At 36.6% G+C, this 12,649-nt stretch overlaps 1 protein-coding gene across 1 annotated transcript in view; it reads right to left on the bottom strand.

Moving 5' to 3' along the window:
* Positions 1–12,649, bottom strand: part of LOC110458810 (serine/threonine-protein kinase 17B-like) — a 34,431-nt gene that overhangs the window by 11,864 nt on the left and 9,918 nt on the right. The window contains exons 2-3 of the mRNA XM_021510728.1: positions 457–669; positions 161–299 (exon numbers count right to left, since the gene is read on the bottom strand). Of these exons, the coding sequence (XP_021366403.1) occupies positions 161–299; positions 457–669 (352 nt within the window). The remainder of the gene's footprint in view (positions 1–160; positions 300–456; positions 670–12,649) is intronic.

The raw sequence follows: 12,649 nt of genomic DNA, 5'->3' as shown, positions 1-12,649 counted from the left end.
GGGGGGGGGAGTTGTTCAAAAACATTCACTCAAATGAAAACAGAAAACTCATGCAGCTAAACCACTAGATACATAACACAGATGGTATGAGATATATATATCAAGGTGATATATTCGGGCCTGTAAATACCATTATAGGGTAGGGGTGGAGGGACATTACCTTAAGGTCAAGATGGACAATGTTTCTCTCGTGAAGGTAGATCAGCCCCTCCAGGATCTGAACCATCATGTTTACAACATCCATCTCACTGAACGACTCCTCGATCACACACTCGGTGAACAGCTCACCACCAGAACAACTGGAAAAAAAAGTTTTTTCGATCTGACTGGATGTTTACTGTAACAACAAAATAGACAAAGTAATTAAATTTGAAGCGCAAAATTAACACTGGGCAACAATTTGTATGATGGGTAAAGGGTGAAACTTATAACAGCGGTATACTGTAGTGAACTTACTACTCCGTGATGAGGATGAGTTCACTTGGAGTTTCAAACACTTCTTTGAGGTCGACCAGTCTTGGGTGTTCCAGTGCCATTTCCAACATGACAAGCTCGCGCAGGATTTCCTCACGACAGCTCTTGCCTCTGCGTCGTTTGCGTATACACTTGGCAGCCACAACGTCGCCATTTTCTTTGTTGACACAGCGTTTCACCACAGCAAACTTACCCCTGAAACAATTAAATACGAACATTCAAACAAACTTTCATACAAACTCAGATTTGAACCACATCATGTTATTCTTAAGATCAACATCATTTGTGTCCCATCACACGCTTATTGCTTACAGGACTGCTGATGTTTTTTATATTCTGGTGGAGTATATATCTGAAAGCCAAATGCAAATGCTACCAAATACCATAGACAAATGTATGTAATGCTACCAAATACTGTAGACAAATGTATGTAATGCAACCAAATACCATAGACAAATGTATGTAATGCTACCAGATACCATAGACAAATGTATGTAATGCTACCAGATACCATAGACAAATGTATGTATATAATGCTACCAAATACCATAGACAAATGTATGTAATGCTAACAAATACCATAGACAAATGTATGTAATGCTCCCAAATACCGTAGACAGATGTATGTAATGCTAACGAATACCATAGACAAAGGTATGTAATGCTACCTGATACCATAGACAAATTCATGTAATGCTACCAAATCCCATAGACAAATGTATATAATGCTACCAAACACCATAGACAAATGAATGTAATGCTACCAAAGACCATAGACAAATTTATGTAATGCTAACAAATCCCATAGACAAATGTATTGAATGCTACCAAATACATTTGTCTATGGCATTTGAGAGCATTACATACAATTGTATATGGTATTTGGTAGGATTACATACATATGTCTTTTGTATTTGGTAGCATCACATACATTTGTCTATCGTATTAGGTAGCATTATATACATTTGTCTATGATATCTGGTAGCATTACATACATTTGTCTATACTACCAAATACCATAGACAAATGTATGTAATGCTAACAAATACCATAGACAATTGTATGTAATGCTAACAAATACCATAGACAAATGTATGTAATGCTACCAAATACCATAGACAATTGTATGTAATGCTACCAAATATCATAGACAAATGTAAGTAATGCTACCAAATACCGTAGACAAATGTATGTAATGCTACCAAATACCAGACAAATGTATGTAATGCTACCAAATACCATAGACAAAGGTATGTAATGCTACCAAATACCATAGACAAATGTATGCATTATACATATTTACATAAAGGCCAAGCTTGTCATACGTTTCTTTTACTTTAAGTTACATTGCAGGTTTTGTATTTTAGAAAGTAGATAGGGGTTTATTTTTCATTGCTGTTATTATAAAAGCAATTTTTACATATGTTGGAGCTGTCAGCAGTTTTTATATGAGGAGTACTATGAAATGTTATCCTCGATATCCAGGGGCTATGCTCACTTTGGCTCGATCTCAGAGTACACCACTGGAATATGTCATAGCAAAATTGAGGGCTTGGTGTGCGCGACCTTGTTGATGAGAAAAGAAGACCAGTTTGATCCTTTGATAAACATCAAAAGAATATTGTGGTCACTGTAACAGTAAAAATTGAGAGACTTTGAAGTCGGGTGTCTCTCCTTTGAAATCTTCAAAAGGACAGCCCTCAGCCTAGCGATTGGTCATTTTTTTTTTACCCGAGACCAATCAAACAGCTATCTTCATACCTTCAATTTTGCAATGACATATTCCAGGGGTGTAAAGAGCGAAAGTGAGCGTTACCCATGGATATCGAGGTTGATGAAATATTTGTATGGGGGTAGGAACTTCCTTATCCCCCCTGCATTACCTACACACTAACAGGTCTACTTTTCTCTCTTGCTCACCTGTGATTTTGGTGAAATTCAATACAGACATTGTGCTTGCAACAACCAATATACACATGTAGTAGATATTCTAGATAAGAACGTATTCAGAAAAAAGAAAAAAAATCAGGTATAAGAAGGGTTAAAACTTAAAGCAGTATTCAAAATCTTAAGTAAGTTTGGTTAATCAATTTTTATGGTCATGAGGTGCTTTCAGTTGCCAAATGTGTTTTGGTGATAGATATTCTTCTGATGATCAAAACGACAATTTAATACTGTAATGTTTTACATTGAAAAGCCATCATGTTTCAGAGAGTCAGCCAGGTATATAAGTCAGGTTTAGAAGGTGTAGTTCCTATACCGGAGATCACTGGGTGCACCTGTCTATCAGGGGGGTTATCTTACATATAATCAAGGTGTCCCACTATGCATATAGCCTATATTTTTCCGGCATGCAAGAAGTGTGGAACTTTCCCTAACCCTTTCACCACTGTAGACCATAACGGACTCATCCAGATCAAAGCATGGAAGAGTTTATTAAAGTAACATAGGGGTGCAAGAGTTAAACATCATCAGAGAAGGGTATTTTTAGAAAGATCTGCTAGAAAACTCAAAAATATGTTCAGACTTAATTTACACTCACAATGTGTTGCTGTATTTTTATTGAACCACCACCTCCTTTCATGGTAATTATACAGCTCACTTAATAACAGAAAAGGTAACATGCACAGTCGTGGATTGATTATACATGTCGAAGCAAGAGAAATGCTGCTAACTCCCATAGAAGACCAGTCCTAAGATTGTCTATTAACAAAACTCCTTAAGTTTTTAGTAAAGAATTTTAAAGCAGAATTCTTCCACTTATAGTTTGTCAAGATCCCAGAGATGATGGCCAGCTAGTTATATATAAGTAACTCATTCCTTACACACAAACCAGCCCATTATGGGAGGAGATTTTTTTTTCAATAAAACAACCATAAAACAAGAGGCCCAGAGGGCCTGCATCGCTCACCTGGATACCTAAGCAATCATTACATGGCAAAAATAACCTCCAAATGAGATCCAAGGGAATATGCCAGACCCCAAGGCCAGTCCTTGTAGCATATCTGTATTAGATTTTACATGCTCAGCAATTTTATGTATGGTTATGGGATGGGGATCTCAACTGTTTCCAAGCTGTGACTCAGAAACTAGGTCCCTAGGGTTGTGGTCAGACCCCAGGGTCTGTTCTGATATCATGACTGCATTAGTCTCTTTATGCCCAGTATTTGTATATATAGTTTTAGGGTGGGGATCTCAACCATTTTAAAGTTATGGCCCAGGGACTATGTCTCCAAGGGTGGGGCCAGACCCTAGGGCCATCCTGGAAGCAAATGTGCATTCTTCTCTTTATACTCAGCAATTGTATATATGGTTATATGGTGGGGATCTCAACAATTTCCAAGTAATGAACTTTTTTGGCCCCACCCTCAGCCCCCTGGGGGGTCAGCCCCACCATTTTGTACAATTCTGACTCCCCACCACCTAGGGATGCTTCCAGTCAAATATGGTTGTGATATCCATCTCCTAGTTCCAGAGAAGAAGTCGTTTAAAGTAATATAGCCAAATAACACTTTTTTGCCCCTCCCCTTAGCCCCCTGGGGGGGTCAGCCCCACTATTTGTACAATTTTGAATCTCCACCACCTAGGGATGCTTCCAGTCAAATGTGGTCGATATCCATCTTTTAGTTCCAGAGAAGAAGTCGTTAAAATAATATAGCCAAATAACACTTTTTTGCCCCTCCCCTTAGCCCCCTGGGGGGGTCAGCCCCACCATTTGTACAATTTTGAATCTCCACCACCTAGGGATGCTTCCAGTCAAATGTGGTCGATATCCATCTTTTAGTTCCAGATAAAAAGTCGCTTAAAGCAATATAGCCAAATTGCCCCCTTTTTTCCCCATCCCTCAGCCCCCTGGAGGGTCAGCCCCACCATTTGTACAATTTTCAATCTCCACCACCTAGGGATGCTTCCAGCCAAATTTAGTTAAATTCCAATCAGTGGTTAAAAAGAAGAAGTTGTTATTTAATGAGTTAAAATAGGAACTACTTATCATTAATGCTTAAAAACACAGAAACTCAGCAGAAACCCATTAACTCATTTATGAGTTCAGAACTTCAGTGACGGTGGATAAAGACAGGTCACACAGACTCGTGTAAATATAGAGATGTGTGTACTTTAGAAGGCCCTTAGATAAGTCAGCTGATGTAAATTTATATAAATTCAGTTTTTTGTGAAATTCATATTTTTCATGTAAAAAATATTGAGAAACATACCATATAAATATATGAAACAGAACCGGTTTTGAGAAACTATCGTATCAGTATACGACCATCAGTAATGCCGATCATATTATATTGTATTGTCACACCTGTAATCCCACGCACCTCTAACCTCTATACGATCCAGCTAGCTATTTAACATTGTACATGTAGATGTGTCGATAATCAGACAACGTAAACACTGTCTATATAAGCTATTATATATTAAGCATACTTACCAGTTATAATACTGAAATTGAATGTTTTTCATCGTCTTTTGTTCAAAGACCTTTAATAACAGATTTTTATCTAATTGTAACCATAAAATGATATTCTCACAACTTTAAACATCACAATATAGATATTTTCTTTTTAAATGTAAATGTCAGCGGATTAAGCCAGGTACACACACATATATATATATATACAGGTGTACAGTATATATTTATGGGCAAGGAACAAGGTTTCGGGATGTTTGTTGCATTCCTTACCTATGACTCATTTCTATAATTTCTGCATTATATTACAACATGTGTATGTGATAAGGGGACATAACTTACACATTAATGCACCTTTAATTGTAAAATTACACAACAATAGGAACTCTTCAGTGCTTTGTATGATGATGGTATCTGACACGTGATGACAGCCTTTATCGTGTACGTTTGTAGGAGTGATTCAACTCTAACCTCTAAACACGTAGCAGGCAAGATTCATAATAAGACATATATTATCTGTACAAAGCGTGTGTCATTTAAATACAATATAAACACTGGAGCTCGGGATCATAATCTGATTTAAATGACTAGCCTATGTACAACCTTCATAATACTGTGTCCACTGGATTTTATATACTCATACTTATTATCATCATTTGATCAAATTCTCCATGGGTAAATTTTAGTGTTTTTCCATAAATGTGTCAAAATTCCAAATAGAAAAGCTGAAAATATAAATTACTGTATTTTTTTTCCCATTCTTTTCATGATTTTTCTTCTTCAAAATATATTAACAATAATGTTTGGATCAAGCAAAGTTATATACATGTATATTATTATTATATGTTTTAGCAAATTTGGCCAGTAAAAATATTCCAATAAGATAGGTTGGCATTTATTTTATTTTACCAAAAGTTTTATGTAATGTTTATGGAGCACAAGCCTTTACTTTATCAATCATGGTTGTAAATAATTGTCATGAAATAGACGGACACTAAATTAAGGCCAAGTAGGATTAACTGTAAACAAACTAAATAGATTTGTCTGGCCTTGACTTAACAAGATTTCCTTGTCTTCCAAATTGTATTATTTCATAAGCAATAGACACTATGAACAATAGACAATACATCCTTTTCACATGTCAAACCTCTGAGTCCAGGTACTAATCCAGGTCACAGGCTTTAGTAGGGCATAGAAACAAACAATAAACATAAACAACAGATAAAAAAAAACACATAAAACTCCAACTTTTTTTACTTTATTGTGAACTTGACACTTCAGTGAGAACTTTTACTATACTGTGACTTTGACTTTTCAACTAAAACCTTGATATGTCATTGTGTTCTTCATACTTTGTGATACTTTAGTTTTCAGTAATCATGACACTTAACTGTGACCTTAACACTTTACTGTGACCTTTACACTTTACTGTGACCTTTACCCTTATTTGTGACCTTGATACTTTACTGTGACCTTAACATTATACTGTGACCTTTATACTTTACTGTGACCTTAACACTTTACTGTGACATTGATACTTTACTTTGACCTTCATACTTTACTGTGACCTTAACATTTTACAGTGACATTAACACTTTACTGTGACATTTACACTTTACTGGGACCTTAACATTTTACTGTGACCTTTACACTTTAAGTAGTACTGTGACCTTGATACTTCACTGTGACCTTAATACTTTACTGTGACCTTTACACTTTAATTACTGTGACCTTTACACTTAAATTTCTGTGACCTTGACACTTTAATTACTGTGACCTTAATATTTTACTGTGACATTTACACTTTACTGTGACCTTGACACTTTACTGTGACCTTGACACTTTACTGTGACCTTGACACTTTACTGTGACCTTAACATTTATTGTGACCTAAACACTTTACTGTGACCTTAACACTATTCTGTGATCTTGAAACTTAACTGTGACCCTGATACTTTATTGTGACCTTAACACTTTACTGTGACAATGAAAGTCACAGTGACATTGATATTTTATGATATTTTTCAGTGACTTTGACACTTCACTGTGACCTTTACCGAGATATTGATACTTTACCATGACCTTAACACTTTACTGTGACCTTGATACTTTACTGGTGTGAAATCCTATCCAATTATAAAGACCAGAATTTCAATAATGCTTTATTCCAGTTTTTTTTATCTGGTTGAGCTAGAATTAGTTCTAACATTCTGATATTTTTATTTCAAATTCCCAGAAGTGTAAACAAATACACGATACTTCCTGTTTCTGACAGGCCAATAAAAAGTTAAATGCAGAAACTAAAAATTGATGAGGAAGCTTGCATAATCATTGAACCACACAAGCTAAGTGTCTCAAATGCTTTAATTTAATCTGAATAATGAATACTACCCAGAAATGTAGCTCCAGTTTAACTTATAAGATGGTCTAGATCTGAAACTTCATCATGCAGAAGTACACAAAAACTGAACAATAATGATGGTATGATAGTCACTGGACCAGAAAGTTTAACTCATCACCCCTGAAGACACATTTGAACTCCTCCTATTCAAAGGTTGGAATAGTTCATTATGCATTTTCAGGGGTGAATGAGTTAATTGTAGGTCACATTCAATCACTGATGCATGTTTTGAATGAAGTACAATGTAGCTAAAGATGCAACTTTGGTCCAATTTTTGCTGATCTAGCACTTATACTTTTGGAGTAACACATGTACAGTTAAATGTGAAAAACTTAATTTAGGTAATGTTGACAGAGCCGTTGGTGGAAAGGTGACACATCACTGGCGAGAACAAATAAGTAGTTTGTACAAAATAATAACAATACAAAATCAATGCTGTACTACTCAGCATTTATTGTGTCCTGAGAAACCATCTATTTGTAAGCTGGCTAATTAACAGAAACAACATACAAAACTTCTATAAAAATACATTTTATCTACACATTAAATGTGAATCCAACTCATGTAAAATATCTGGCCCACACAGGTTTAGGAACATGACATCAGAAATATATTTACAGGGAAAAACTTGTCACAATGTCAAAAATCTGTGTTCCTTTACAAGACATTAACAGGCTTATAGCCAGCATATCAACCAACAACTTATGACTAATATCAGATGAGAAATGTTCTGTAGGGATAAGACACGTGTGACATACACACGATAATCTTCGTAAAACACTGGAGGTTATTATATTAAAACACAAAATAACATTTATCAAGAACTATAAATTGCATCTAATTATTAGATCATGAATTAAACTTCCACATGCCTATGACGACAAGCTTTTGTCTAAAAGCAACAATGGATTATACAGGAGAAGATATAGTCCATTATGTCAAATTAGATAGTGCAACAGCTTTCATCAGGTCTGATCAAAGTAACACATACGTGTGATTCGCATTTGAAAAGCAGTTACCAAAGGGCATTATCAATATATGTGACCATATGGCGTCATTAACATGCGACTGACAAGTTGTCAAAGTTTACTATATGATTTCATCAACAAGTGACTGTCGTGTTGTCAACAGTTACCATATGATGTCATCAATTTGTGATTGTCAAGTTGTTAATGGTTACCATATGATGTCATCAATTTGTGAAACTCAAGTTGTCAATGGGTACCATATGATGTCATCAAGACATGGTTGTAAAGCTGTCAACATTTACGAAACAGCGTCATCAATATGTGACTTTGAAGTTTAAAGTTTCCAAATGTCATCATCTATAAATGACTGTTCAGTTGTCAACAGTAACTGAATGATGTCATCAATATGTAATTGTTAAGTTGTCAACAGTAACTGAATGATGTCATCAAAATGTAATTGTTAAGTTGTCAACAGTAACTGAATGATATGTAATTGTTAAGTTGTCAACAATAACTGAATGATGTCATCAATGTGTAATTGTTAAGTTGTCAACAGTAACTGAATGATGTCATCAATATGTAATTGTTAAGTTGTCAACAGTAACTGAATGATGTCAACATTATGTAATTGTTAAGTTGTCAGCAGTGACTGAATGATGTCATCAATATGTAATTGTTAAGTTGTCAACAGTCAGTGAATTATGTCATCAAAACAGAGACGAAGAGAGGAAGAGACAGAGAGAGATAAATTAAGCTAAAACATAAATTTATCACTCCTAAATTTATCACACCTAACCTAACTAGTCCTGGACTAGTAGATTTCAGCAGGGACTAGTGAATCACCTGACCTAACTAGTCCTAGACTAGTAGATTTCAGCAAGGACTAGTGAACCACCTAACCTAACTAGTCATGGACTAGTAGATTTCAGCAGGGACTAGTGAATCACCTAACCTAACTAGTTCTGGACTAGTAGATTTCAGCAGGGACTAGTAAATCACCTAACCTAACTAGTCCTGGACTAGTAGATTTCAGCAGGCACTAGTGAATCACCTAACCTAACTAGTCCTAGACTAGTAGATTTCAGCAGGGACTAGTAAATCACCTAACCTAACTAGTTCTGGACTAGTAGATTTCAGCAGGGACTAGTGAATCACCTAACCTAACTAGTCCTGGACTAGAAGATTTCAGCAGGGACTAGTGAATCACCTAACCTTACTAGTCCTGGACTAGTAGATTTCAGCAGGGACTAGTGAATCACATAACCTAACTAGTCCTAGACTAGTAGATTTCAGCAAGGACTAGTGAACCACCTAACCTAACTAGTCATGGACTAGTAGATTTCAGCAGGGACTAGTGAATCTCCTAACCTAACTAGTCCTGGACTAGTAGATTTCCGCAGGGACTAGTGAATCACCTAACCTAACTAGTTCTGGACTAGTAGATTTCAGTAGGGACTAGTGAATCACCTAACCTAACTCGTCCTGGACTAGTAGATTTCAGTAGGGACTAGTGAATCACCTAACCTAACTAGTCCGGGACTAGTAGATTTCAGCAAGGACTAGTGAACCACCTAACCTAACTAGTCCTGGTCTAGTAGATTTCAGCAGGGACTAGTGAATCACCTATCCTTACTAGTCCTGGACTAGTAGATTTCAGCAGGCACTAGTGAATCACCTAACCTAACTAGTCCTGGACTAGTGGATTTCAGCAAGGACTAGTGAACCACCTAACCTAACTAGTCATGGACTAGTAGATTTCAGCAGGGACTAGTGAATCTCCTAACCTAACTAGTCCTGGACTAGTAGATTTCCGCAGGGACTAGTGAATCACCTAACCTAACTAGTCCGGGACTAGTAGATTTCAGCAAGGACTAGTGAACCACCTAACCTAACTAGTCCTGGTCTAGTAGATTTCAGCAGGGACTAGTGAATCACCTAACCTAATTAGTCCTGGACTAGTAGATTTCAGCAGGGACTAGTGAACCACCTAACCTAACTAGTCCTGGTCTAGTAGATTTCAGCAGGGACTAGTGAATCACCTATCCTTACTAGTCCTGGACTAGTAGATTTCAGCAGGGACTAGTAAACCACCTAACCTAACTAGTCCTGGACTAGTAGATTTCAGTAGGGACTAGTGAATCACCTAACCTAACTAGTCTTTTTGACTTGCAAAAGTTATGTTATTGATCACAATAGCAATTGACTGTCAGATTACAAAATCAAAATATTCCTTTCAAAACACTGCTTTAAATACAGAAAATTACATCTTAGTTGTTAAAAACTTCTTGGACTTAACTATATTTCTATTGAAATACATACATATAGAAAGTTTTTTCATCCTATACAGTCGAGTACTTTTTCATTTCATGTTTTTGATGTAACCGTTGGGAAATCTCGGACTAGTTGAATTGATTTCGGACTAGCAAATACTCTATTCAATCAGTCTGTAAACTAAAGAGCAAAAATGTGTTTAACCCTATGAATCCTGAGCCAAAAACAGTAATGTCTCAGTGAAGTGTGGAGAAATAAACTAAAGTATAATACTAACATGTTCTCGGACTGTGTTGACAACAGGACCACTAGAGTCAAATGAATTTTATTTATTTACTCATTCACCCCTGAAGACACATTTGAACTCTTCCAATTCAAAGATTGGAATAGTTAATTATGAAACTTCAGGGGTGAATGAGTTAAGTTATCAAAAGAGTTAAAAATGGTCACAAGGTTTCACATGGTAATTACATAAGTGACTTTTTACTGAGACTGTTGGCTGCCCCACACTAGTTATTAAGCTGGGGATTTGTGTACAACATTGATGTGAATACTGATCCTCAGTGAATTTCATTAAAGTGAGTTTGTGTGCTGTAAGGTTTTTACAGAACCACTCCCCTTGACACACAAGACACGACAGAAGGTGAATCACCATCATATAATTTATGTCTGAGGAATATCGCCAGGGACCAACAGACTGACACCTGTTAGGCAGCCAAATTACATGGACTTTTTTTCATCAGTGTCACTGTGACCTCACCATGCCACAAAAAAATAACATTTCGGTGCAGGTAGACAACAAATTCTATAACTTCATTTGTCACCACAAAAAAACCCAGTTTTTATATATTTTCATATATCACCATAAAAAACAACTTTGGACCAGGTACACAACAAAGTCTATACATTCATGTATCGCCATAAAAAACAACATTGGACCAGGGACACAACAAAGTCTATACCTTAATGTATCGCCATAAAAAACTACTTTGGACCAGGTACACAACAAAGTCTATACCTTCATGTATCACCATAAAAAACAACATTGCATCAGGTTCACAACAAAGTCTATACCTTCATGTATCACCATAAAAAACAACTTTGGACCAGGTACACACCAAAGTCTATACCTTCATGTATCACCTTAAAAAACAACATTGGACCAGGTACACAACAAAGTCTATACCTTCATGTATCACCATAAAAAACAAAATTGGACCAGGTACACAACAAAGTCTATACCTTCATGTATCACCTTAAACAAGAGGCCAAGGGGCCTTAATAGCTCACCTGGTATTTTATTTTTCAATTTAAAACCTGCTGAGTACCATTCAGGTTTATCAAAGGAGTACAAGTAACAAAGTTGCATCTTCCATTTATAAATATTCAATTCCCTTTGCCCAAAGATTCTCTAAAACAAGTTTGGTTAGGTTAAAATCCCTTCAACGGTACAGAAGGAGAAGGATTTTTAATGTTTTCCTCTATTTCCCCTACTGGGCCCCACTAATCTCCCAAAGAAGGGGAATCCACACACCTCAGTTTAAACAAAATTGATTCTTTTCTCCCTAAGCATGCTTCAGACTGCATTTGGTTTAAATCCCTTCACTTGTATAGTAGGAGAAAAAAAATCCTCTATTTCCCCTATTGGGCCCCGCTCCTATGCCGCCAGAAGGCCCACACCCTCCGTTTATACAAACTTGAGTCTCCTTTGTCCAAAGATGCTCTAGGACAAATTTGGTCAAAATCCTTCAATTGGTTGAGGAGAAGATTTTTAAAGATTTACCTATTTTCCCCTATTTGGCCCCGTCCCTCTGCCCCCAGGGGGACCATACCCTCCGTTCATACAAAACTGAGAACCCTTTGGCCAATGATGCTCCAGACCAAATTTGGTCAAAATCCCTTCATCGGTACAAAAGGAGAAGGATATTTGATGTTTTCCTCTATTTCCCCTAATGGGCCCCACCCATCTGCCCTTAGAAGGAGGCCCACACACCTCAGTTTATACAAAATTGATTCTTTTGTCCCTAATCATGCTTCAGACTGCATTTGGTTAAAATCCCTTCACTTGTATAGCAGGAGAAAAAAAATCCTCTATTTCCCCTATTGGGCCCCGCCCCT

This window comes from Mizuhopecten yessoensis, unplaced genomic scaffold, assembly GCF_002113885.1.
Source record: "Mizuhopecten yessoensis strain PY_sf001 unplaced genomic scaffold, ASM211388v2 scaffold9833, whole genome shotgun sequence".
Taxonomy (NCBI): domain Eukaryota; kingdom Metazoa; phylum Mollusca; class Bivalvia; order Pectinida; family Pectinidae; genus Mizuhopecten; species Mizuhopecten yessoensis.
This window is presented reverse-complemented; position numbering and strand designations above follow the sequence as displayed.